Source organism: Anomalospiza imberbis, chromosome 20, assembly GCF_031753505.1.
Source record: "Anomalospiza imberbis isolate Cuckoo-Finch-1a 21T00152 chromosome 20, ASM3175350v1, whole genome shotgun sequence".
Lineage (NCBI taxonomy): Eukaryota > Metazoa > Chordata > Aves > Passeriformes > Viduidae > Anomalospiza > Anomalospiza imberbis.
In genome coordinates this window covers 10,981,671-11,008,069 of record NC_089700.1, presented here as the reverse complement: position 1 = coordinate 11,008,069, position 26,399 = coordinate 10,981,671, and the positions used below count along the sequence as shown (strand labels likewise).

At 56.7% G+C, this 26,399-nt stretch overlaps 1 protein-coding gene across 15 annotated transcripts in view; it reads right to left on the bottom strand.

Moving 5' to 3' along the window:
- The window catches only part of RAP1GAP2 (RAP1 GTPase activating protein 2), a 57,053-nt gene that overhangs the window by 30,175 nt on the left and 479 nt on the right, over nucleotides 1-26,399 (bottom strand). For 5 of the 15 annotated variants that reach the window (XM_068210789.1, XM_068210788.1, XM_068210785.1 and 2 more), the window contains exons 2-3: nucleotides 20,713-20,829; nucleotides 9,062-9,097 (exon numbers count right to left, since the gene is read on the bottom strand). In XM_068210789.1, the coding sequence (XP_068066890.1) occupies nucleotides 9,062-9,097; nucleotides 20,713-20,829 (153 nt within the window). Of the gene's footprint in view, nucleotides 1-4,148; nucleotides 4,442-9,061; nucleotides 9,098-12,482; nucleotides 12,651-13,752; nucleotides 13,876-20,712; nucleotides 20,830-23,022; nucleotides 23,171-26,399 lie in introns of those variants that run through there. The other 10 variants (XM_068210793.1, XM_068210804.1, XM_068210801.1 and 7 more) reach the window with 6 other exon arrangements.

Sequence of the window (26,399 nt, the reverse complement as noted above, 5' to 3'; positions counted from 1 at the left end):
AATCTGCCTCAGCCACCTGCAGGGGCCTTTCCACCTGCAGAGGAGCCAGCCCCGTGCTCACACCTGAGCTGCAGCCACCGCTGAGCCCCGCTCTGGTGACTCAGGGCTTCTCTGGCCAGAGCCACAGCGCGGCCTCATCAGGCAGTGCAGGATATGTCCCTGTCACCCTCCGTGCCTCCCTGGGCAGGAGATATTTCTGGTTCCCTCGCTCATGAGGGACAGTGCCAGAAATACCCAAGCTATGCCAGGCATTTGCCACAGCCGGGCTGGAGGCACGACCAGCCCATCCCCGCGGCACCGTGCCTGGGCTGCCGGGAGCCCAGAGATCTGCCTGGGGAGTGAGAGAGAGAGAGAGAGAGAGATCTGCCCGGGGCCCTTCCCCACCACCTTGGGACCCCTCACCTCTGCCCCAGGCACTCGCCCAGAGCCCCTCTGGGCACTGCCTCCCACCAGAGCACGGGCACCTGCCCTGCCCAGGTGGGACAGCTGAGATGGGGCTGCTGCGCCAGCACCAAGGACTGGGAGCCAGAGAGGAACAAAAGGAGACAATGCAGCATGGCCCAAAACCCAAAAATAGTAACTGTTTCCCTGCAAAGGAGCAGTCACATCCCGATTTCCCTGGCATGGCAGAAACGGATTTGGGAGCTTGCAAACGAGGGAGAAAGCGATTATAGTATTTCAATCGGTGCTGCAGGAGGAGGATAAGAGGGCATCCACTTTTACAGAAGTATCACAAGAAATAGAGCTTTAGATTACATTACATCCAGCCCCAAGTAATCTGATTAGAAATTTATTTTATGGCTTCAGTTAGAAAGACATGAAGGAAATCCCAGGAAAGCACAGAGCCAGCTCTTCCATGCAGGCAATGAGCGACAGAGCACAGTGAGTTATCTCCCCAGAAATGGTGTGAGACGGGTGTGACACGCCACCAGCCACCCCGACACACGTCATTCCTGAGAGATGGGATCGGCGTGTGCCAAGGCGTGGGGCAGCCCCAGCTCCCCAGCTCCCACCCCACACGCTGGCAAGGCCCCCCTGGCACAGCAGTGCCCCTGACAGCTCCCCGTGCCCAGCTCTGTGGCTCCTGTACAGAGGAGCAGAGCTGAAGTGCAAGAAAGGAGAAATTTACCTGCTGAGCTCAAGGAGGGGCACGCAGGGATGGGCTGGCCCTGTCCAGAGCCCATCCCTGTGATGAGTGAAGTCCAGCATCGACCTTCTGCCTGGCCTGTGGCCAAGCAGGGCCCATGAGTGCCCATATCCCCAGCACAATTTCCAGCCCTCCCAAGCAACAGGCAGAAAGAGTGGTCAAAGCCACAACGAAAGAACAAAAATAAAAGAACTCTCACTGCAGAAAGCAGCTGAGGTCAGGTGGGTCTTGTCACTCTCCCCTGGGCAGAGGGGATGCTGAGGAGCACAGCTAAGGAAGGTGCTGGGAGCAACCCCTCCCTGTGCACCCCAGGCTGCCCCTGCTCAAGGGCACACAGTTTCCAGAGCATCCCAGTGAAAGGGCTCCTGGCTGCAGCGTGTGCAGGTGACACTGATCACATGTGTGGCAGACACACTCAGCCACACCAGCTCCAGAGGGGGTAAAACCTGAGCCATAGCCAGGCCAAGAATTTTAAGAAAGCCACCAAAGAGCAGTGACCCAAGAGCATCAGTGACAGGAGCCTGGAACACTGACCACGCCATCAACACATGAATGCATGAGTGAGTGGTTTTCCAAGATGCATTTATCAAGGAACAAAGCAAGCTATGGGTACAAGGAGTCTCTTGACCACCTCTCCCATCCATTGTGTGCCACTGGCTATGAGCCAAACACTGTTCTGTAATTGAGACAGCCCAAGTGAGTCACCCTTGGGCTCTTCCTGCACTGCAGCCTGGCTGTGTGGTGGCAACTGGGGGCAGCATCAGCCACAGCACAGCTGACACGGAACGAGGTAGTTGTGGCCATGACAGCAGCACAATTACATGGAAATTGTATTCCTGATAATTTGGGTATTTCTCCCTGTGAACACAGGCCTCCTGAAGAGATGAGCTCCAAGATTTCAGCATCCAATTAAATTAGATCAAATCAGCAGAGGAAATTAGTCTTTACAGCATGAGCAGATCCTCTGAATTTTACTAGCAAATCAGTGAGCTAAATGTCACCATTCATCATTAACATCACTAATAAAGCCAGATTTGGGAGGCACAGCCACTCACCCAAAGCTTCCAGCAGCACCAGCACCCTGCTCAGCCCCCGCTCTTCCCTCCGCTCCCCGTGCAGAGCAAAGATGTCTCTGAAGCCATTATGCCAATGAATCTCCACTGGAATCCTGCTGGGAGACTTGGGATTAGGCCCAGACTTTAGCCTCAGTGGAGCAATGCCCTTCCTGAGGATGCTGCAAGGGATGTGGGAGGAGGTGGTGGGCAGCGAGGGGGTCATGGAACAGTCCCAGTGCCACAGGGGGTGGCAGCAGGAGCAGCAGCACCTGGGCCCCTGCGACGCTTCGGAGATGACACCATCTCCATTACCCGCCGCCCTCACACACCTTGTTTGATGTGAAAGCATTAAAAGACATATAATTTGCGGAGCTAAAACACAGGTATTATCTCTGACACATCCATACTACAGGGAACATTCTGAAGTCAATCACATCCAGGGGTTTCTGATGCTCTACAGATTCTTCCTTGCCTCTTGCTCCAAATAAGAAAAGATGGAAAATGAAGCAGTTTTCAGCTGCAGACTCACCACCTTCTTCTTCAAATCACCTCACACTGTGCAACCTCATCAATGATCGGGAACAAGAGACCTAGATCAGCTTGTCTGGGCTTTAGAAAGTGGACTCTGCATTCCAAATTGGGAAGGATTAACACTATATTGTTGTAGGAGGAAGGAGCTGTCACAGTCCCTGGTGTGACATCAGTAGCATTTGATAGGAACAAGACAGGACAGTGCCTGAAAAGACTGACCTTTGAGACTTCACAGAGACTCAGAATATAGCTCTGACCTATTCAAGTACCTGCCAAGCCTCTGCATGTCTCTTCTGGGTGGGAGCCTGAGCTGAGCCATGTTTTCACAACAGGCTTTGGAAGATGTGAGTTCCTTGGCTATGGTATGGGTCACTGAGAGCATCACAAGCCCCACTGGAAATAAAACAGCAGAGATGGAGAGGGCCATTTCCAGTGCAGGACCGTGGCACGGGAATGCCGCTGGGGGCCAGTGGCCGCCCGTCCCTGCCGGGCCGCGGGGCTCGCCGGCGCCGGCAGGAGGCCAGGCCCTGCCAACTGGCAGCAAGAGCAACAGCCGGCGGGAGCGGTGCAGTAATTAACAAAATTATCATCAGGAACAAACCACAGGCTTTGGCAGAATGCCTGCACTGCCACGCCGGCACTGCCTACCCTGCTCTGGGCTCCTTGGCCCGGCAGACATGGGGCTGCTCACGGTCCCCAAATCACTCCCACCCTGGCAGTGAGTGGGCACATGTCCATGGCCAAGGGGAGGCCAGTGGGAACATGGCCAGGGCCGAGGGGTGGCCAGCAGCCACCCCGAGCAGGGAAGAGCCCCTGCAAACCCTGCCTGGGTGACCTCTGTGACTCCTGCAGACAGGGAGCGAACCCACAGGCAGATGGTGCCTCAATCACCGCAGCCATCACGGCTCCCTCCACCCATCACGACAATATTTGCTCTCAGAAGGTGCCTGCTCTCCCAGCAACCACCCTCCGGCTGCAAACAGCTCCCAGCCTGACAGGCTATAAATATGGCAGGAGGAAAAACCAGCACAGTTTATTAGTGCTGAGACAGAGCTAAAAATAGACCCATGTGGGGCTGCTCAGTCCTCTGGGCAGATGTAATTGTGGATAATCTAGCTTTAAATATGGGAAGGCTGTCTGACAGCAACAACAACATTTTAGCATATGGACGGGGCGGCACTGCCGCTGCGCCACCTCCAACGTCACCGGGGAGCGGCGCTTGCATCGCCACATCCCAGCCCACCTCTTCTGCTCTGTGGCTGGGCCTTCTGCAGGAACAAACCCTCACATAAACCCAAATATCTACAGCAGGCCACTAAGAGGAAAGCACAGAGTCAAATACCAAGGGGGAGCATCAATGGAGCTGTGCCAGTACCCATTCCCCCGGCCTGAAATTTTATATAGCTGAGGCTTACCAGATTAAATGGCTGAAACACTCCAAGTCCTCAGAGCTGACAGCACCTTCCTCCTCCTGTGAAAGCTTCCTCTGTCCCAGGCAGGCTGTGAGACGTGCTGGGAGGATGCTGTGTGGGTGCAGGGTTGGGTGTGGGCAGGCAGCCAGGGCGATAACTGCCCTTCCACGAAGAGGGAAGCGCTCCCGCCTGCCTGCCAGAGATAGCAGGGAGACGTTGGGACTGGCTGGATTTTGTAAATCTCCCACCGGTCCTTGGGCTGACAGGGACGGACAGACCATGGCCCTGCCACCATCCTGGCAGGCAACTCAAGCAGGGCCGGTGGCAGCCACCAGCCGTGGCAGCAGCAGAGATCTGTCACCAACCCTGGGCACACGCCTGCAGTTCCCTGGCACTGCAAGGGGCTTCATCCCAGCAGGAACCCAGCGAAAGACCTGCTACCAACACAAGGACTCATTTTGCCTGGCACGCCATGCCCAGCCATGGCTCCGGGAGCTGCCACGGCCCTGCTGGGTGCACAACTAACACCCATCCAGCACTGACCCATTGAGAGAGACAGCCCGGCCTCGTTCTGCCCCTCCAGCTCAGCACTGGTTCTAACCGAATTTAAAGTTTTCTGCAAGTCAAGAGCATTCCTTGCACCCTGGCCCTGCACGCTCAGTCCTTCCCAGGCACACTGGCAGGAGGGGGTCACTGCCAGGCTCCAGAACTGGGATAGCCATCCAGGACATGTTGCTGGTGGGGGTCATTGTTGGGGTTTACACTGGGCTGGCTCCAAGCCCGTCAGCAATGGAGAGGAGCAGTTCCAAAGACACGGAGATAGGAAGCATCCCTGTGTGCTGCAGCTGGCTGCTTTGCAGTAGTTTTGACAGCATTTCCTTTGCATGCGCTTCTCCGGCTAAATATAATTGTAAAACATACATTTACATGCAATTATCCATTTATGAAGTGCTAATAAGTCAAAGGAATTTACTTAGATGCAATCTGCTCACCAGACCTTGTCCTCACAGGACCCAAGCACAAACCTCCAAGATCAGTGCAATAGTCAGTGCAGCCAGCTCTAAGATGCTAAATCATTCCCACATCTTCCCATTAACTCAGCTCCAGCCCATCAAATATTAAAGAGCCTCAAGCCTGGACACAGCTCTTTTTACAAAGATCGAGTAAATCTTTCATCTCTTCCCACCTTCATCCTCCTGCTCCCATCAGCAGAGGAGCATCACATGCTCTTTCATGTGAGTTCTGACTGCACACACACTGACTCCCAGTAATTGCTGTACATGGCTCCTCCATTCCACAGAGACATGATTATTTTGGTGCCATTTCTGCTTTATAAGGCTAAAAGAAGAGCTGACTCTGCCTGAAGGGGGGGGTGGGGGGGTTTACTGATTTTTTTGTTTAACACTCTCTGGTTTCTCAGTACACCCCATCAATACCAATGAGCAAATAACCAGAGCACAAAGGCTGAGGAGCTGTCAGCAGGTAAAGGGCTGGTGAACCCCCATGGGACATCACCCTACCAGTTTGTTCCACAGAGGAGGAGGAAGGGCCCCACGAGTCCCCATCCCAGTTTTCCTCCAGCATCCCCAATACAAGGACTTCACAAGGTCCAGGGGGCTCGAGGGTCTCTGCCTGCTTTCCTGGGGACTCCTGCACTTGCTGGGCTGCTGTGAGAGGCAAGCAAACCCACCTGGCTGGCTCACCTGGCCAGAACTGCTGTTTGACATGCAAAGATCCTTTGCAGACTGAGGTTTTCTCCAGGGTGACCTTCCCACCAGGGAAGCAGCTTAGCTGCCATCTGGCTCAGGTCTTCCCTTCCCAGCAGCACAACCTGACCTCAAGCACCCCATGTTTGATTAGGACTGCATGGAGCTGTGCCCCCAGGAGAACCAAGGGGACCCCAGGAACCTGGAGACACTTCCAGCTCCCTACAGAGACTTCATGTGACACAAGAAAATACCAACACCAAACCAAGGCTGGGAAGCTGCTTCTGGACACGATTCCCCTTTTGCCAGCCCAGGGGATTCAGCAGCTCCAAGTGCTTTCCCCTGAAGTGGGTAAGGAATAAAAAAATGTAACTGAAAAGTAGGGATCACAATGGAATTGGTCCAAACCAAACCCAGGGTCTGCAAATGCCAAATCCCATTTACTGCCCAAGTGTCTCAGTCTCCATCCCACAGCTCCCTGGGGCCAGCCCCAGTCCCAGCAGCTCTCAACAGCCCCAGCACCCAAGCACAGCAGCACCAGTGCCTGCTTCCACCCTTGGGGACGTGCACCCCTAAAAACAGTCAGCAGAGTACTCCAAAGCCCTCTCCCAGGCTCTTCATCCCCCAGAGACTCCTTTGGGCAGGAGCATATCTCAGCTCCCCAGAGCAGCAGAGGCTCAGCTTCCTCCTGCCACAGGACAGTGGGCTCCAGAGCCAGGGCTGGCCCACGGCCAGGACACTCAAACCCGAGTGGTGGGACAGGGCACACCAGCTCCTGGCTGGGCGCCGATGCTCCCAGGCTCCTCTGCCCGGCAGGCACGGGCATGGCACAGCTCCCTGGGGCAGAGCCAGACCCAAACTCCAGAGCTCCCCGGGTGCTTCACAGAGGCCGAGCTCTGTGGCTGTTCGGCAGCAGCTGCCGGGAATGCTCGAGCCCTGTACCACACCTTCCCTGCCCACCTGCAGCCCTGGCACCTTTGCCTGTCACCAGAGGGGTCAGCTGAGCCCTGCCTATGCTCAGGGCTCCCCACCATCACCTCTCCCGAGCTCCCACTCGGCAGCGCCTACTCGAGCTCTCCAGTCCCTCCGACACATTCACGGTTACCATAGGAACTAACCAAACCCGAACTGAAGAAGAAAACGGAGAGACAGGCAGAGGAAAACTGCTTTGGTGCCCCAGTGGCTGAGTTTATCCTGACTCTGTGGGCGAGTTTGTCCCATGGAGGACAGGCAGGGCATGCCCGGCACCACTCTGGGGGGCCACATCAGGCATCAAAGCGGTGGCCACCTGGCCGCCCAGCTCTCGGCAAGTCAGTGCTGATGTCTGCAGCAGCGCGAGGCTCCCTGAAGTGCTCCAGGGCATGCGGAAAGCAGCTCAGATTTTCGGAAATAACCTATACAGGGGAAGAAAACTTCCGATGCCTGGTGCCTCTGTGCCACGGGTTAAACCAGGACACTCCGACAGAGGCTGCAGCAATAACAAGAGGGCGCTAAAACCCCAAAAGTTTGGGTTTACAATATTTTTATAATTTTAAAAGCTTTTACAAATACGAAACGTGGCTCTGGCTGAGCCCCAATTACAGAACCACTTAATGAAGCAGCCTACCCACAGACCAGAAGCACCACGGGGCTGTGGGAAGCATTAGCTGCAAACAGCAGTGGATGTTCATCAAAAGCTCCAAGGAAACTCCCTCCTCTGGCCAGGGCAGGAAAGGTAGAGATAGAGAGAGAAACGTGGCCCCAGATCCTCACCCTGCCCAGGCAGGAGCATGGCAGCGTGCCCACAGCACTGGCACAGCATTCCAAGCACGGCGTTGGCTGCCTGGCACGGTGGAGACAGGAGGGTACAGGGGTTTCTGCTGCAGAACTGCTCCAACGGCCTTCGAAAAGAATCAGGGCACAGTGTACAGCAGAGTGCAAAGAGCAGCTCAGTCCTTCTCAGCTTCACGGAAAAAGGAAAGTCTGCAGAGAATTCCCTCCACTCCCTAAAACAGTAAGCATTGATTTAAACTTCTCATTAGTTCAGCACAACCTGAGCAATGAGCGTAGGCCAGCGGTTCTGTTGTGCCATTTACAACGGGCATTTGCCGGCTCGTTCAAGCAGCAGCTCCCCCAGGCTTTCCGGATACTTTTCCATTAATGAATAATTTGCAGAATGATTATAGAGGGAAACCACATGAGCCATCACCCTATGCATTGCCTGGAGCCCAGGGGAGGCTTGCCCAGAGCATTTCTGTATCAGCACAGGGTGTAGCTGATAGCGCTGGAGCTGCAGGTGTGCTCACAACAGGGAACCCGACCCGGGCTTCCAGGAATCCAGGACCCAGAATCCAGGAAAGGGGAGGATGCACTACAGTGGGAGAGAAGGGATCAGTACCCAGGATGTGCAGCCAGGAGGACAAAGCTGGTGGGAACAGGAGGCAGGTCCCAGACAGCCACGAGTGCTGGGGGAGCAGAGAGCACTGGTGGCACCACTCCCAGACCTCCACCACCTTCTCTTCCCCATCAGCCGAGGACATACCCCAGCGGGGATGGTGACCTCACACAACTCACTCCATCACAGCACAGGACCTGGACCAGCAACCACCTTGCCAGAGCTGCACAGCCCACACCACCCAGCAGTGTCAAGCAGTGTCCAGCAAGTGGCAAATCCAAGATGGACCCACCAAGCAACACTGCCAGTCCACAGACCCTCCTGGACCCCAGAAGCATCTCCGCCCCCTCCAGAGCAGTGCCCAGAGCCCTTCAGCAGCACAGGAGAGGAGCTGGGTCACAGACAGGCACTCACTGTTCCACTGACACTCACCACTTCTCCAGATTGAAAAACAAAATACAAGACTTCCAGACTTCACTGGATTTACACCCAGAAGCTCAGTGCCAGCCTGACCTACTGATTGCCACCCCCATTACCCCCGAGGCAGAGCTGGTGCCCTGTGGGTTGCCCCATGCACACCCCAGCCCGCTGATCTCACAGTGATCGTGTCACCATGTTTGCTGTAATCTCCCAGTGCCTGATTCACTTCATGCTTCCAGGAGAGCAGACTGTGGGACATGCACGAACACAAGTCCTGGAGTGGGCGGACATGGCTGGACTCCACTGCACCAGCTGGAGCCCAGCTCCCAGGAAAGCATCTTCCACACACCGAGCCAGCTCGCAGCACCACGCACCCCACGGGAAATCACTGCGCGAGAGAAGAGCCAGGTACTCACTTGATCTTCAGGCTGGCCAGCATTTTCTTGTCGATCCTGAGGAGAGAGCAGAGGAGGGTGTTACTGAGGCACAAGGGCTCCAGATGTAGCTGGCAGGGGGCTGGATACTGGGCGCTGCTGCCAAACACGACCTCAGCACATGGTTGGAGGTGCCAGCGCTCCGGCTGACACGACGATCGCCACAGAAAGATTTCATTGGAAAACAGAATCAACCAAGATTTAACCCAAAATGAAGTCTGGCAGCAAGCAAGAAAAGATCCCCCAGGTCTTTCCTGGTGCAGAACTGCTGCCTCCCAGTCTGGAATGCCAGAGGTGAGCTGGGAAGCAGAGGAGGGCATCGCCTGTGTCCCAGCTCTCTCCAAAGCACAGCTGCCACAAAACACGTGTTTACAGATAATGGACCTGTGGCAGCCCTGTCGTGCTAGGAAGATCCCCCCAAACCCCACATATTGCAACCCGGCCCCAGGCAGACAAAACACAGAGCAGCCCCATCGCTCCCAGCCCTAGCTGGCTCATATGGGACCAGGAGCCCCAGTTGCTTCACTCATTCAGGCACTGGTAATGAGTGCTCGTCTCCTCAGAATCATTGTGGTTACAGTCATATTAATATTAATTAATGCAAATCATAGTAATGTCTCAAAATGCAAAATAATGTCTTTTGGCAGTCACTGAAAATGCTCTGTAATCTGCCACATGGAACCAATTCCACATCTCAAAAAAAGACCAAACAGCAAAATAACACCCCCAACACCCTCTTGTTTTGCACTGTGATCGCAGAGAACACAGCATGGCCACAGAAATACAGCTTCCCCCCACTTGCAGCTTTACCTTCTCCACCCCCAGGCTGGGTTTCACTGTCAGGAGGGGGCTGCACCCACGGGTGGCACAGGGGGCCGGGTCCTCAGCACCCTGTGCCACAGGCTGAGCCTGGCAGGCACTCGGGTACAGGAACCATTACCTTCCCCAGGGTCCCTCACTTGCAGCAACCTCACCCTCACAAAACCCCATGGCCACGGGAGCTCTGTTCCAGGCATTTCCCCAAGCATCAGCTTCCATGCTATGCTCTGGAGAGCCAGCATGCTGCTGCTCCTAAAAATAGATCTAGAGCACCTGCTATTGTGGCTTAATACCTTACAAGCCTGCCCAGACCTTGTTGATCATTAAATCACGTTGAACATCAGAGCATGCGGGGGAGCAGAGCTGTTTCCAAACTCAGTGGCAAAACAGCTCAGGGACAGTGGGTGGCTGGGGCAGCTCCCATGGGACCTGTGGACCTGTCCCTGAGTGAGGGCTGCACGAGTGGCTCCATCCGGAGCCACAGGAATTAAAAACAGTTGCTGTTATTTGGCCTCTTAGAGTGAGAAGGGGAAAAAAGAAACAACAACCAAAAAAAAAAAAAAAAACAAAAAAAAAAAAAAAAAAAAAAAAAAAAAAAAAAAAAAACAGGAAATAAACTCCCATGTTTGGGAAACCGCAGTTGCAGCGTGACTGTGAGAGCCGTTTGTCCGCCCTGCCCTAAAGGCGGCAAAATGAAACTGCCCACACCCCACAGCCCTGGGGCTCCCCGGCCCTGGGCAGCTCCAGCTCGGGGGCAGCACTCACTCACTCACTCACTCTCTCACTCACTCACAACGGCTTTGCACACCATGTGCGTCCCTACAGCCAGACTGGGAGCACCACGTTTGTCCCCGAAGACGAGCACACCGCTCCGGGACCTCGCTGGCAGCAGATGCAGCCGGTGGAGAGTTTAAAAAATAGCAATTTCCAGTCCAGCAGAGGCTGGAAATAGCGAGTGCAGCCACAGCAGGAGGCGGCTGGGTGTGCCCAGGCACCTCACACGCAGCCCCACAGGAAGGGTGGGTCGGCCGGGACCGTGAGAAGATGCAGGTGCAGGTACGGGGCTGTGGCAGATCACTTCTTTTCCAGCACACGCCCAGGGAAGGGCTCTCCCGGCGGTGCACAGGGCTTTCCAGGCGGCGCCTTCCCCAGGGACCCGGGGAGAAGCGCACCGACCCCCTTGGGGCTCCCCCCGCCGCTCTCACCATGCAGATACGGGCGTGGTGCCTAAAGGAAAGCCCGGGTCCTGGTCCCCCAGCCCCAACTGCAACGGTGGCACAGCCCCCAAGAGCCAGTGCAGCCCCCCAAAAGCCGCCTCAGCCCCCAAGAGCCAGTGCAGCCTCCCCCAGCTGGCAGAGCCCGTTTTCCCCAGTGACTCTCCAGCTCGTGATTTTCTTTCCCCCGCAACTCCCAAAGCACAGCAAGAAAAAAGACAGAGCAAAGCCCAGCTTGGCTGAATGCCCTGCCAAGGAGGGTCCCAGCTCCTGGGATGCCCCCAGGCAGTCAGGGCCCCAGAGCCTGCTCTCAACAGCGACCATGGGGCAGAGCTGTCCAAGAGCTGCGATTTGGCCACCATGAGCCCACATATCACAAAACTTATTTGTACTGAAGTCTATCCAAGTGCTCCCTTCGCCTTTGTAAGTAAGGAAAACTCAATCCGGCCAAGGCAGCTCTCTTGGCTTCAGCGAGGCGTGTGCTCCATCCCAGGGGACCCTGCCGAAAGCCTCGGCGCTCCAGCTGCCCTCCCACTGCCCCCGCAGTTACTCAGCGTTTCCCCCAGCCGGTCTCAGGCAGCTCCAAGTCCAGGACACCACGTTTCCCTCAAAGCCTCGGGGCTGCCACTGTCCAGCCCCAGCCGCTGCAGCCCCTGCGGAACGGGGAGGGCGCAGAGCAGCCTTTTGCCCCAGACACCATCACGGCCATAAGAGACTTGGAACAGGCATAAAACACCCCGGAGAGGAGACTTGAAGAGAGGGCAGAGGGAGAACCGTGTGGTTTTCTTAAGCTGTTTCCCTACAGATGAGCACCTCTCAGAGGGAAGAGACAGGAGCAAACAGTCCCGCTGAACTCGGGGTGCGGGCAGCAGCCGTAGTGCTCTGCTGAGGACAGACAAGGAAGGGATGACTCCTGGAGGTACCAGTGGTGCTGAGAACCTGCCTTGGACCAGGAGGGAGCTTTCTGCACACCCCAACGTGCCCAAGGTGGCTGTAAGCATCGCTGTCTGGGTGCAGGAGGAGCAGGCAGCAGGGAAAGTGGCGAGAGAAAGGTGCGGGGACAGACACTCTGGCAGGTTACGTGCCCCCAGGAGCCCCCCGCGAGCCCGCAGGGAGGTCCCCTCAGTGCCCATCACCCGCAGAGCTCACGAGGTTCTGCTGAGAGGCTGAAGCTGTGCCAGGCTTCCTGCGGGCACAGGGGCAGGAAGGTCCTTCCCGACGCCCGCATGCTCGCGCTGGCACGGGCCGAGGGAAGGGCTCTGCGCGGGGGCACCGCGCCGCAGCGCCCGGCGATTCCTGCTCCCGAGGGGCGGAGGAGAGCTCCTCACGCGGCTCCCAGCGCACGGAGGGAGGAAGGGGAAGGCACCCACCAGCCGTAGCCGCCGAAGGAGACGCTGCGCTTCCTCTGGAACATGCTGGTGGCTCGGTGCCGCCAGGGCGCTGCGGGCACGGGGCAGCGGTGCTGGGACAGCGGCGGCCGTGGGCACGGCCGGAGCGGCGCTTTCTGCCGGCGCCGGGCGCTGTGCGGGGCGGGGGGACCCCAGCACGGCCCGGCCAGCCGCCCCAGCGCAGCAGCGCTTGCACACGCGCACACACAAACCCCACAAAAAAAGTCATTTCCTTTTCTTTTTGTGGCCACAGGCTTTTCGCAACCTCACGCTGCAAATATCGTATTTCTCCTAATGGCAGGACCACCAGCAGTGCCGCATGGGCAGCGAGGCTGATCCACGGACACCGTGTCACCCACAAACATCGTGCCCTGCGGCTGCCCAGCCACCAAGGCCCGATCCGGAGGGTCACTGGTGGCAGCGGGGTACTCTGCCTCTTCCTCCCTGTCCCCGAAATGGTAGCGCTGCAGTCACAGCACCAGGCTGGCTCCCTGCTAGGGGAACCTGCACCCACCCCTCCAGTGCCCCTCAGGGGACATCCCACTAAAGGCATCAAGCCTCAGTAAGCAAAACCCCATCACTTCATCTCTCACAGCAAACAGATCCCACCATCCCAGAGCCCAGCAAGGCATCTCCCACTAGTTCCCATGCAGCTGCCTGTGGCACACAGGTTTTCCATCCTCTGGTTCCCTGGCAGCTCTGTAAGGCTGAAGTGGCATCTGCAGCCTGACCACCACCCAAACGCCCCTGTCCTTTAGCAGCCAGGCTTCAGAAATCCCACAGAAAGGGAAATGCTGGCATCTAGCTGGGTGTGAGCTCCCATCCGTCACAAATCCCCAGAAAACAGATGCTGTTCCGTGCACCACGCTTTGGGCATCGTAGGGCACAGCAGAGATGCGGGGAGGTGAGCCCGGTTGCAGGGGTGGGCATGATGCCCAGGTGTCCTCACCCCTTTCAGCTCCCCAAACCAACCACCAGCTCCCACCTGCACCACTTGGAGCTGGGCTAGACCAGGGGATCACCCTCTGCCAGTCCATGTGAGGAGGAGGGGTGGGAATGCTGAGCCCCCCTTGGCAGGGGAGAGGCAGGGGGAGCTGGGCTGTGCTGGGGCCACAGCACAACACCACAGCCAGGATGGGACGAGCTGCTCAGCCACATATCCTCTGCCATGCCCACGGGATCCAGGAGCCCGTGTCCCAGAGCCACTGCAGCTCAAAGGCCAGAAAGAGCCTCTGACTGCCAGATCACTCACCTCCTGCCCCAGTGATCCAAGGCAATGCCTGGTGTGGACTCACAGCATCGCCTTGCCCTGGCACTCCATGCAGTGCTGGCTCCTGGGTCAGAGGCAGCTCTAGCCCAGCATTCTCATACAAGCACCCAAAAGCTTTAAATTGAGAGGTGCTTGAATTCTATCTGATGTGTGAAAAAAGGGGGGGAGGAGAGAGGGTATAAGGAGCTGGAGAGAGAAATCTCTCAACTCCAGAGAAAAAACTTGGACTGAAATCCAGCTATTTCAACTCCTACTTTTCTGCCCACAGCCTTAAAGGGATGAAACGATGGAAAAATCTTTTAATTTTAGAGCTCTTAAGGACATTATTAAAATAAAAAAGCTGCAGACTTTGAAGCCATAATTCAGGTGCTACAAAATACCTGGAGCAGTCATTTGCTTGGAACACATTTGCTCCTGGCCTGCATGATCTGTGTCAGAGCTCTGCACCAACAGCAGCCTGACGTTATCCTCTCGCTTCATCTTCCCCCAGGTCATGTCTTCCTTACACTCCTCCCAGCTGGTTTCTACCCAGCTCTACCGAGCTGCTCACAATTAAAATGTCTGAAAACAAAAGCTTTGGGTACAGCCAGGCTCTGCTGTGGATTGGAATGAGACCCAGTGCGGCTGCTCCGGCACGGCCCTGCCTGCAGAGGTGTGGGACACAGAGTGACAGTGGCTGTGGGAAGCACCGGCCTTAGCTGGTACCACACCAGGAACAACTTGGAGAGTCCAGAGAAATGGCCAGCTTTAGACCTTTTCCCCTGCAGTACCATCTACTGCATCTTGTTCTGCTGCTTCAGCCCTGTGGGAACTGCGGCTGCCGGAGGTGGCACGGAAGCAGGAAGGGTAACAGGGACACGCACAGCGAGGCAGGACCTGACTCCCTGTGCCAGGACCTCAGTCAGTAGGTCAGAATCATTCCTGCAGCTTCCTCACGTCATGCTAAAGCGCAGGGTAACCCCCCATGCCTGCCCCAGGATTTCAGAGCACAAGAGGGCAGGACCCTGGGATGGCCATAGAGAAGCATCTCCATTTCCTGCCAGGAGTCCAGGAGGGTGTGGGGCAGCCCCTGCACAATCCCACCTCACCCCGCTCCAGCACCTGGGGATACCTGTGGTTGGCAGTGGTGGAAGTGGAGCTCTTCCTGCTCCCCATCCCCACACAACCAGCAGCTCCCCAGGGCCACATCAGCTACCACAGATCCAGGCAAAGGTTAAAAACACACCAGGGACCCAACCTCGGCTCGCCCGAGGCCACTAGCCTCTCTCGGTCCCGGGTACCACACCACAGCCTGCCCAGCACCATCTCACCCGCAGGGGCGTGCCTCCAGAAATAGTCTCTGCAATGACATTTTCTCACTTCCCCTCTTCCCCCCGAGGTATTTCACACAGGCTCAAAAACAACAAGGAAAAAACCTTCTTACTTTCAGAGCAGGCACAGGCAAATCATAACCAAGCAGCCAAAATTAGGGAACAAAACCCTGGGGGAGGACAACTCCTCAGTACCATCTGCACCAGTCTAAATTAACATCTCCCAGGGGCCTCTGCCAGAACCAGGATACCATTCTCCAACCCAACCTGGTGAGCAGCTCCTGCCTACTGGGAACAGTGCCACACTGCTGGTAACACAGAGCAGGATGGTGCCCAGCAAGGGCAGCATAATTCGTCTCTTTCTGACTGGGGTAAGAGACTGATTGCATCATTAGTACTTTAATATTGCCTGCGGCACTCTGAGGGCATTCAGCTTCCTCTTATGATTCTAAAGAAGGTTGTGGGCACACAGAAATATTAGATTTTGTCCTGACAGGAAGACCATGCCATGCGCATCATCAGCTTGACCTACAGAGCAAAGGAAAACAGTGTCCAAATTACGTCTGACTCAGTTCATGGAATATTTTAAACACTATTTTCTCCCCTTTATGAAACTGCTGAAGTGAAAAGAGAAACTTGATGTCTCAAATGCAGCTTCCCACAAACCTCAGCTAGCTCTCAGGGGTGGCTCTGCACTGTTCAACTCAGACCAGAAGGACTGAGAGGGCTCCTTCGGCCACCACGCTGGGGAGGGGAGGCTGTGTGTGACCCAAGAGGACAGCTTCAGACAGAGGACAGGAGAGCCAGAGCCCTTCCTGAGCCCAAGGCCATGCCCGGCTCAAGCTGCAAACCATGCTCCAGCTCCCCTTCCACATTCTCAAGAAAACACCGATGGCTCATGGACTCATCCCTATGTCCAAGTCATCTGACCACTCCTGCTCATTTCTGTGGAAATGGCTGAAAAACAGATCCTGGAGGAGGCCACTGTGCGACCTGCAAGCATCACTTCTCAGGCAGCTGGCACAGAGGGATACTTACACCCAGGTGTGGCAGCACCAGCTTTCCCAGCAGCCCAGGAAGCGCCCAGCACAGAGGAGAGGAACCCAGGAAACCAACAGGTGCTGGCTGACCACCTGGCCCCCCGTGCTGTCCAGGTGCCTGTGACCCCCAAAGCCCCACTGGTCTCTCCCACCATCACATGAACCAGCTCTTTGCTGTAGAGGGACACAGATCATGTCTCATCACAGCCCTGTATGCAGAAACTCATCACACGGGCTCCCAGGCTCATTGAATTCTTCTCAGCCCACTGAATTTAACGTACAGCGTTGTTTGTTTTCTCGAGGCCACCCATTTTAGAGTCCTGCCTTGCTAGCAAGGGCATGAAATGCCTCTCATGAAGAGGCATGAAAAGGCTTTCTCTAGGAAAAGCCTGTTCAAGCACAGATTTTCTGTGCCTGTTTTCTCCACCTCTTCCAACCACCCCCTTCCCATGCCAGTGGAGCCTGAGGGAGGATGCTTCAGGGAAGCAGCAGAGGCTCGCATCCTCATGCAGTCTGCCTCCCCAGGATCCAGCAGGAAGGTTGTTCTGCACATCCACACAATGCCCACATGGGTGCCCTGCACAGGATGCTCCAGAGACAGGGCAGGCACCACTGCTCCCACCGTGCTGCCCTCTGTGCCTGGTGGCATCCCTGCTGCAGCCAGACGAGCAGCTGCCATGCCACGCCAGGTCCCTGGGCGCTGTCACCATGGCTACCTGCACATCCACTGCACATCCCAGCCCGCGTTCCCAGTCCCCACTGCCTGCAGGAGCAGCAGCTCAGCGCTCGCTTGCCCAGGCCGTGCAGGGGCTGGTGGAAGGAGGATGCACTGGGGCAAACCTCCCACAAAAACCTGTTCCCAGTGGCAGGCTGGCACTGGCAGCTGCGCCAGGAACTGGGAAATGTTTGGCCCAATTCACACAACAAACACGGAGCAGGGGGGTGGCTGCAGCCAGTGAAGAAATCGTGGAGAGACAGAAAAAGAACAGCTTAAACTGAAAACCAGGGCTGGGAAAACGTGGGGGCGGGATGAAAGCATGGGAATGAGAGAGACCTGAACATGCTTTGGCTGGAAATTAGGAGGTTTCTAATTTTCAATACAATCAATCTCTGGAACAGTTTCCTAATTATGGAAAGAAAGGAATCAAAAACACCCCAACCCCCTCACCGAGACTCAGAACATTTACGATGTTACACAAGATGGTAAAGTCTAGTGGAAGGTGTCTCTGTCCATAGGAGGGGGTTTGGAACTGGGTGACCTTTACAGTCCCTTCAACCCAAACCATTCTGTGATTCTGTGGTCCCGCAGCAGCGGGGCGCTGGGCTCGCTGACCCAGTACGTGTCCTGGCACCTTCCCCTGACTAGGGCTGCTCCTCTCAGACTCCCCTGCCCTGCACCCCAGCCTCAGCAGCAGACTGGCTGAGCTGCGCTGGCACAAGGTCAGACCTCAGCAGCCAGGGCTGAGGTTTGAGGCCAAACCTGTGTGTGGACACTCTGAATGTTGCAAACAAGCGACATGGAGCTTGGACTTGAGCTTTTCCAAGTCCTGCTACCTCTTGCCGACATCACCTGTATTTTTCAACCATTTTGGGTGGGCTTTTCAAGAGCTGGGCTGAAACCAAATCACAGTCAAGGAACAGTCCTTCTGGCATCCAGCTTGGAGGCAGATGTTAACTCCAAGCGGGGATTCATCTACCCCCACAAAACTGCAAAACTGTCTGTGGAGATCAAGCTGATTTTAGCTCCTGGAAAAAATGTCTCTCCTCCTGTTGCTGCTGAAGTCCTGTTCCTGTTTCCACAGCAGCAGCAACCACCAACCACCAGAGCATCTGACCAGGTACACAGCAGGCAGCAGCAGCAGAGGGCCTCTTTGAGCAGCCCTCAGGACCCCGCTACCATACAGATATGCTTAGGGATGAAGGGAAGGAAGGATGATAAAACAAACAAGCAAAGAAAAAGGCATTTTTGCTGCTATCGTTATCGTCCCTAGTGGGAGGAACCAGCAGCAGAGGGAAAATGCAGTATCTGTGAAATGTGGTGTGTGTGCAAGTGTGAGCCAGCTGAGCACACCTGCAATCACACCGCGTGTTGGATCTGAATTTAAACTCTTTGGCATGATTCCAACCTTCAATAAATCATGCCTTGTGGACAGATATTATGTCCCTTCTGCTACTAAAACAACAAGCAGTCTTAAACAAAACAGAAGAGCCTAGAGCATGCAGAAGACAGCACAACCTGGCAGGATCCATCTCACAGCCCGCATTCGCCAGGGATGCAAGCAGCATCTCACACAGCCCTCGCGGGCTCTGTGCAGCCCCACGCCAGGCACGTCGGTGCTCTGCCTGTGGGAACGAGCAGGATGAAGGGAAACGCTCAGCCTGGTGAGCAGATATTGCACCGCTTTCCTGTCAGAGAGGAGCTGCATCCTCGCACAGGGACAGCGGTGTGGAGGATCGCCCCAGCAGACTGGCGTGGGGCATGCAGGGAGGCTCAGACGTCCCTTTTCTGTGCAAACACCTGGGGCTCCCCAGCCAAGGAGGTGCCCGGGGGAGGCAGGACAAAGCCCCCCACGTGCCACCGGGCCCCACCACCCGGACCCCCGGGGACAGCAGGCAGAGCCCCGCGCGGACTGCTGCAAATCGCCTCCTCGAATGGTCAATATTTTAAGAGCGGTGCTGGCAGCCACTTCACCGTCCTCCCACGCATGGGTCCCGGTCCACCGTCCCCAGCCCCAAGCCTCCGTACAGCCCCCGGTTCCCGGCGCCAAGCCCCTGCCCCGGTACCGCGGCTCCGAACGCGGACGGAGGAGCCGAGAGCCGTGAGGGCGCCTCGGCCCGGGTCCGGCCGCGTCCCCGCGGGCTGCCCCGCCAGGAGCACGTACGTACCGCCGAGGATGGAGTCCGCAGCCCCGCGCCGTGCCCGCCGCTCGCCGATCCCGCCGCGGTGGCGGAGCCGGCCCCGCGCGGGGCGGGGCAGAGCGGTGCGGGGCGGTGCGGGGCCGTGCGCGCTCCCCGCCCGCCGCCGCGGCCCGGCATCCCGCAGGCTGCCGCCCTGTCCTGCCTAAAGGGGCCTAAAGGCGCTAGCACGGCCTCGCCGTGCCTGTCTCCTCGTTCCCTTCCCACCGAGCAGGAGCTGGAGCCGGCGGCCCGGCCCGCAGCATCCCCGTGCCCCAGCAGCTCCGCTCCCCGGCCGCAGCAGTGCCCGCGGCTGCTCTCGCCGAGCCGGAGTTTACGCTTGGGCTGCCCTGGGAGACAAACATTTCACTCCAATGAGAGAGATACAGACACCGCTCTTAATTGGTGGCTGATGTCCTACAGACTCTCCAGTCGGCTCCAGGTAACTTCCCGGGGGAAACTTCCAGGTAACTTTTCCTCTGGGAAATCAAACGAATCCAGGGAAATGAAACCCCTCGGGAAATCAAATGAAGCTAGTGAAATTAACCCCAACAGCACTTAACATTAATTATAAATGATGCTACACGCATTTCAGTTCCGCGTGCCAAATGAAACGTGCACATCAGGCGTGAGGCTAACACAACCTCTGAAAGCAATTTGCAAAAATTAGTTAAAATCAATAAATAGCACAGTCATTCCAGTTTCTGGAAAGCTTCTCCAGCGGCAGGCAGAGGAATTCCCATCGCGGGAAGCAGAGGGCAGCAGTACGCGTGTATGCCATGGCTCCTGCCGAGAACAGCTGGCACCTCCCTCATGCCCCTGGAAGTCTCTTCCAGGAGTGAATGTCACCTCCTTCCACCCCCACCCTGCTTGCCCTGCATGAAGAGTACCCACAGCCCTTCCTGTCCTGGGAAAGCCAAGTCTTTTGGGCACCTCCTTCCTCTGCAGCCACCCTCTGTTGTTCTTATCCATGCAATTCCAGGCAGATAAGTACTTCAGGGCTTTAAGGGCTCTTGGAGCAAAACTGCTGCTGAAACACAGAGGGAAGAGCTTTTAGTGCCACAGCCGCTCAGGGACTCAGCATGTTCCAGAGCTCTTCGAAGGCCAGAGAGCAGATGCTGCTCTGTGTGTGTCTGAAGGCCCATGAGGCTTTTATGTTAATGGTGTTTTATCATCAAACACGGCATGGGAACTGACAGCAATGCATATGCATCAGCAGGGAGAGCCACAGCACATGCCTGGGATGTGGCTCCCAAGGGGAGAGTTTAAGCACAGACCAAAATCAGGGGATCAGGACAGGTATTTTCCAATCATCACTGATGGCTGGAGGAAACACAGCCCCCGGCTACCATCTGTTTTTAAGTAAACCTCAAGTGCTGCACACATAAAGCAGATCCTCAACCAAAACCATGGGGGTGATTACAAGCAAAGTTTGGGCAGGCAGGTGATAATTTGTCCTTTCCTCTGCTTTAAACTAAACAGTGCTTATGTGGTGTTTGCAGCTCCTGGTGCAGCCGCTGCGCCTGGGACTTTATTTTAAAGCAAAGCCCAAGATGTTCATGTATCACAGGGTTTCCAGACAGGCGGGGGCTCACAAGGCCTGTGTCAAAACCACAAGGGCTTGTGAAAGAGCAAGCAGCAGGGTTTGTGCCAGTGCTCCCCACAGTCCCCAGCCCTGCACCCAGCAGTCCCCTTACCTGCTGGGGGAGCCCAGGTCTGCCCGGCTGACGATGCGGTGCTGGTGGGGCGAGTAGAGCCACTGGAAAGCCGTCAGCGTCCTCTCCTCAATGCGAAAGCGGCCCTCTCGCACGTACCTAAAAATAACATCGAGAGAGCCTGAAATATTCATCAGCGCTGGATTGCGGGGAGGGAGCGGCAGGATGCAGGAGCGGCTGCCTCGGCACCACCGCGTTCCTCAGTGGGAGCAGAAAATCACTTTACAGCCCATCTGCCTGCATCCCTGTGCCACCCCCATCCCTCACTGCCCACCAGCCCATGCACCCACGGGCACACGGCCGTGTCTGGGACAGGGCATCCCTTGAGACTGACCCCCAGGGAGGAGTCCCTGCACCCTCCATGGGTATCTGTGGGGCTGCTGCCAGCAGCCACCCCTGTACAGCCCCCAACCCACTCAGGGCCCCCAGACCAGCCCCACAGGCCCCCGTGACCACCATGTGCAGGAAAGCAAAGAACAAACATTTCCAAAGCAGCACAGGCCATGCCCCTGTAAAGGCCCAGGGGACAGAGGTACAGCACCCCCTGCTCAGCACCATCGTCTTGGGGTACAGCCTGTGCCCAGCACACACCCACCCCCTGACCAGCCCCTCCCCAGGCTGTCACTGGCTCCAAAGCCGAGCTAAGGCCTTTCTAGCATCACTTCAAATGCCAGGCCAGATGTCGAGGCTTAACAAGTGACAGTCGAGTTAATTGATGGTTATGAATTTGATTAGAAGAGTATGGGTTCCCTGTTAAGTGAGCAAAATTCTGATAACTGCAGTTGTTTCCATCTTTTGTGACAAAATCCTGCTGCCTGCTTCCAGCCCAGCAGCCAGCTGCACTTCATACACACTCCTCTGAACATGAAATTTCATCAGCAAGTAATTAATAAGTTAAAGCCCCTGTAGTACTGATTGGAGACACAGGCACACACAGCTGCAGCATCCATGAGCCTCAGCCAGAGCTGGAGAGAGCTCCTGTCCCTTCCTCTGCACATGGATGCTCCAGGAGGTTCATTCCCAACATTAACGGCAGGGATGTGCCCACGCTGTCTGGATGGGGCCGAGGGGATGTTCCTCTGTGCCATGAGCTCCCCACTTGCTGCTGCTGGGCTCTGTGACCTGCCTGAGCCCACTGAGTCCAGCCCAGCCCTGCGGGGTCCCGTGGCGCTGGGGGTAGTGACAGTGCAGGAACTTTGCTCTGCAGCTAAAGGAAACCCGACAGGCTCCCTGAGCATCCCAGCACAGAGTCACCTGCCAATTTTCTAAAAGCAACCAAGCACGGTGCAATGCCAGTGCTCCCTGCAGCTCTGGTATGTGATAACCGTGCACAGAGCAGAGGCAGGGAAGCCAGGATGTCCCTTGGGAAGTGGGGGTGAGGCAGTGGGGATGCAGAACAGCCGGGCCATGCAGCTGCTGTAATAGTTTGTTCAAGTGTGTGAGGGGAAAAAAGTGTCCTTGGCTGCAAAGAGTGGGGGGAAGGGAGGGAGAGAGGAGAAGAAAAAGCTTCAGTGATTCCCACTCTTGCCCTGGTTTGAGGGGCTCCCACCCACGGCTGGGGCGCTGGCACCCAGCGCCGGCCTGGCTCGGGCTCTGCTCCCGCCTGGGGACCAGCCCGGGCCCCGTCCCAGCGCTTCCATCAGCATCCCCACGGAGCCACCCAGCCACAGCCTGGCATCGCCGCAGCGCCCTGCTCAAAAGTCACAAGCTTCGGACGTCACAAACTGCACAATTCAACATAAAAGAACACAGACAAAGCTTGTTCTCAATGTCAGCCCGTCCCGGCTGCTCCGGGCACGGACGGTGCCCTGTTCCAAGCCCCGTCCCCGCACGCCGGATATCAGTGGAGCCTCAGCACGCCACGCGAGTCCGGGGACTCCCCCGGAATGAGGAGACCTCGGCATCCCGGCCCGCTGCCGCTCCCACGCTTCCTCCTCAGCGGGCAGGACCCTTTCCCAAGTGGAAAAAGTCTTCGGGATCCGACTCTCCTCCCTCTGCCAGAGATCCCCCTACCAGCACGGACCCGCCCCCTCCCTGCACCCCCGGGATCCCCGCTCCAGCCGGGACCACGCGGCGCCCCTCGGAGCGCCCCGCAGCATCCCAGTTCCAGGGCGAGGTCTCGTGTCCCCTCAACCCTACCCGTGGTCCCCCCAGCCCGGGTTCTCCTCCTGTCCCGGACTGGGATCATCCCCACGCCAAAGCCCAGACCCCCTCGCAAGCTGAGCCCCTGCCGGTCTCAGCTCGGGTCCCCCTTGCCGAGAAAGCCGGGACCCCCGGCTCCGCCGCACTCACCAGCGCACCAGCTCCCACCGCCGCTCCCCCGCCGCCTTGCCCGAGGCCATCCCGGGGGTCCGCCGGGCGGGGGGAGCCCGCAGACCCCGCTCGGAGCCGGCGGCGGCTCCTCAGCGCCGGCCCCGGGGCTGGGGCGGCTGCGCCGGTTCCTGCGCTCCCGCCCCCTCCGGCGCCCGGGGGACCCGGGGGGGGCCTGGCCCCGGGCAGGTACGGGGGGGCAGCACCGCTCTGCCCGGTTATGTAAAGCGTTATGCAACGCCCCCGCCGGGGCAGCCCCGAGGGCACACAACGCCCCTGGTACCTCTCTGCGGAGCCCGGAGTCTCGCACCGACCAGCTGGATCCCATCCGGGGCTCCGGGGAAATGTACGTTTCCCAGCCTTTTAAACACTTAGAGCAAGTCCGCGCTGAGCATCCCAAAGTGCCTCGGAACAGCCACCGGGGGAAAGAAACCCCAAGACGGGACCCTGACATCCTGGTCCTCCCCGAGCCGCCACTCACGCGATCCCTCACAAGGGGCGAGCGGAGGCCACAGCTGCACAGTCTGGGGGCTGGACCCCGCCCCTGGCTCTGTCACGGTCCTTGCTCGCTGTAAGAGCACCCACCCAACCCTCTTGGCAGAATGGCAGAGCTATTCTCCCATAAAGTCCAAGTAAAACCTGCCCGAGCCGGAGTTTCCCTCCTGGGCGCTGCAGGGGGCTCAGGAAGCAAACCACACATGCAGTCAGGTGTTACTTCAAGGAGCTTTAAACCACACTGAAAGCTGTTTCCCAAAAGTGGTGTTCTGGATTTAGGAATCCTCACTTTTCTGATCTTTGAGAACTTAATTTCACAGCTCAGCAAACCCAGGTGCTGCATCCACAAGCCAACCGCTTCATTTAAAGCAAACAGTGTTAATTACTCGAGTAAATTCCTGTTATTGGTAATTCTGAAGTCCTGCTGTTGTTGGGTGCAAACATATGTGAAGGGTGTTGATGCTTCCTCACATCTGGGAAGCTGAGGTTGCTTAGCCATGCTAGCTGGAGAGGCTGTGCCTTGCCTGGGCCACAGAAAGGGAACTCAGATTCTCCCAAATCTGGGCAGTTACCTGCCCTCCACAGGGGCTGTCAGCTCTGACAAGTCATGGGCTGAAGGCTGGAGACAACATGTCCACGTGCCAGGTGGGCAGCTGGCAGATGGGATGCCCCCGTGGGAGCCCAGCAGTTGGCCCTCGTGTGTGTGTGTCAGCTGAAACAGTGGCCAGGGAATCACTGGAACACCGCATCTGATGGTCACCACCGGGCTCGGTGAGGCCACGCTCCACAGAGCCCCAGAGCCGTAAGGAGCCCCACAGCTGCAGGACAGAGGGCTCACGGGGACAGCCGAGCTGTGCCGCTGCTGCCACCACTCACACTGCCGAGCACAGCCCTGGCTGACCCTTCACTGGCACTGACCCAGCCTCAGCTTCCCCCCAGCCCCTGCCCCAGCTGTGGGAGGGCACGGGCAGGGAAGCAGTGACAGAATGGACTTGAGGGATGAGAGGGGCCGAAACTCACCCTCCCACCCCTGGGGCCCCGGAGCTGACCCAGCCCTGCTTCAGCATAACAATTTTTAAAGACCTGTGAGATTTAAAAATAAAAGCAACTTTCATTGAAAAAGAGTTTTTAAACCATGAGAAAAATTAAAAATTTTACTGTTCACATATCACATATGCACTAACACAGAGGAACAAATTGCATTGCTTAGCTCAAGCAAATAGCCTTACGAGTAGATATTTTCCAATCCCTGTGGAAATGTTAAGCTAATGTTAAATTTATTAAAATCTGCCATCCTCCAGCTTTTAGCCTTTAGACTTTAAGGAGCTTCTTATTAGGTTCTTCAAAGCAATTAGAAGGCACACACACACTACATTTCAATTAGGTTGAAAAATAATATCTGAGGCAAAGTTAAACTCATTTATAAATTAAATGAAAAAATGCCCCCAATAATTAACTCGGGGGTGGCGGGGGAAAGCTCTGGTCTCAAAGCACTCCCGTAGCCACCCCGGCAGGGCACAGGATTCAGGTTAACTCCAGTGCACATTGGATGTAGCTCCTATTGGGAATCAGCTGTTTGTTCCAGGAACCAGTCACCACTGAAGGGACCAGGGCTTACCCAGCACAGGCCCTTGGCCACAACCAGACCTGCAGGCAGAGGCTCCATCCCTCAGCTCCTCTGGCAGCCCCAGGAAGGAGAGATGGTGGCAGAAGCAGCCCCAGGTGCTGCCTGGAGCCCGTTCCTGCCCGCTGACTGTGGCACGGTGTGGGATGGCTGCTGTCCTTACGGGACGTGGAGCTCGGCCAAGATGGGATCAACTGGACTCCGCATCAGAGCGAGACTCGGGGACCTCTGAGGACAGAACGAGGCCGTGGTGCCCAGCACACCTTCCCCCTGCAGGGCAGCACGGCCCTGGCCCTGCCCAGCCCTCCCCCAGCCGCCCCCCCGGCCCAGCACTGGGTGTGGGGTGTCCAGCGGGGCCACAACGGGCACACAGCCTGGCACGGCCCTGAGCCTGCGACACCCGCACACACACACCCCCACACGCATCCACAGAGTCATACACACCCACAAACACACACAGAGTCATACACACCCACAGGCACACAAACACACACAGTCATACACATCCACAGAGTCATACACACCCACAAACACACACAGAGTCATACACAACCACAAACACACACACACACAGTCATACACACCCACAAACACACACAGTCAAACACACCCACAGGCACACAAACACACACGCACACACTCACAGACACAGTCATACACACCCACAAACACACACACATACACACCCACAGGCACATAAACACACACGCACACACACACACAGAGTCATACACACCCACAAACACACACAGTCATACACATCCACAAACACACACACACACAGTCATACACACCCACAAACACACACAGTCATACACAACCACAGGCGCACACACACACACACACAGTCATACACATCCACAAACACACACACACACAGTCAAACACACCCACAGGCACACACACACAGAGTCATACACACCCACAAACACACAGAGTCATACACACCCACAGGCACACCCACAGGCACACACACACACACACACACACAGAGTCATACACACCCACAAACACACACAGTCATACACAACCATAAACACACACACACACAGTCAAACACACCCACAGGCACACAAACACACACGCACACACACACAGAGTCATACACGCCCACAAACACACACACACACACACAGACACAGTCATACACACCCACAGGCACACAAACACACACGCACACACACACAGACACAGTCATACACACCCACGATCACACACAGGCACACACGCACACGCACAC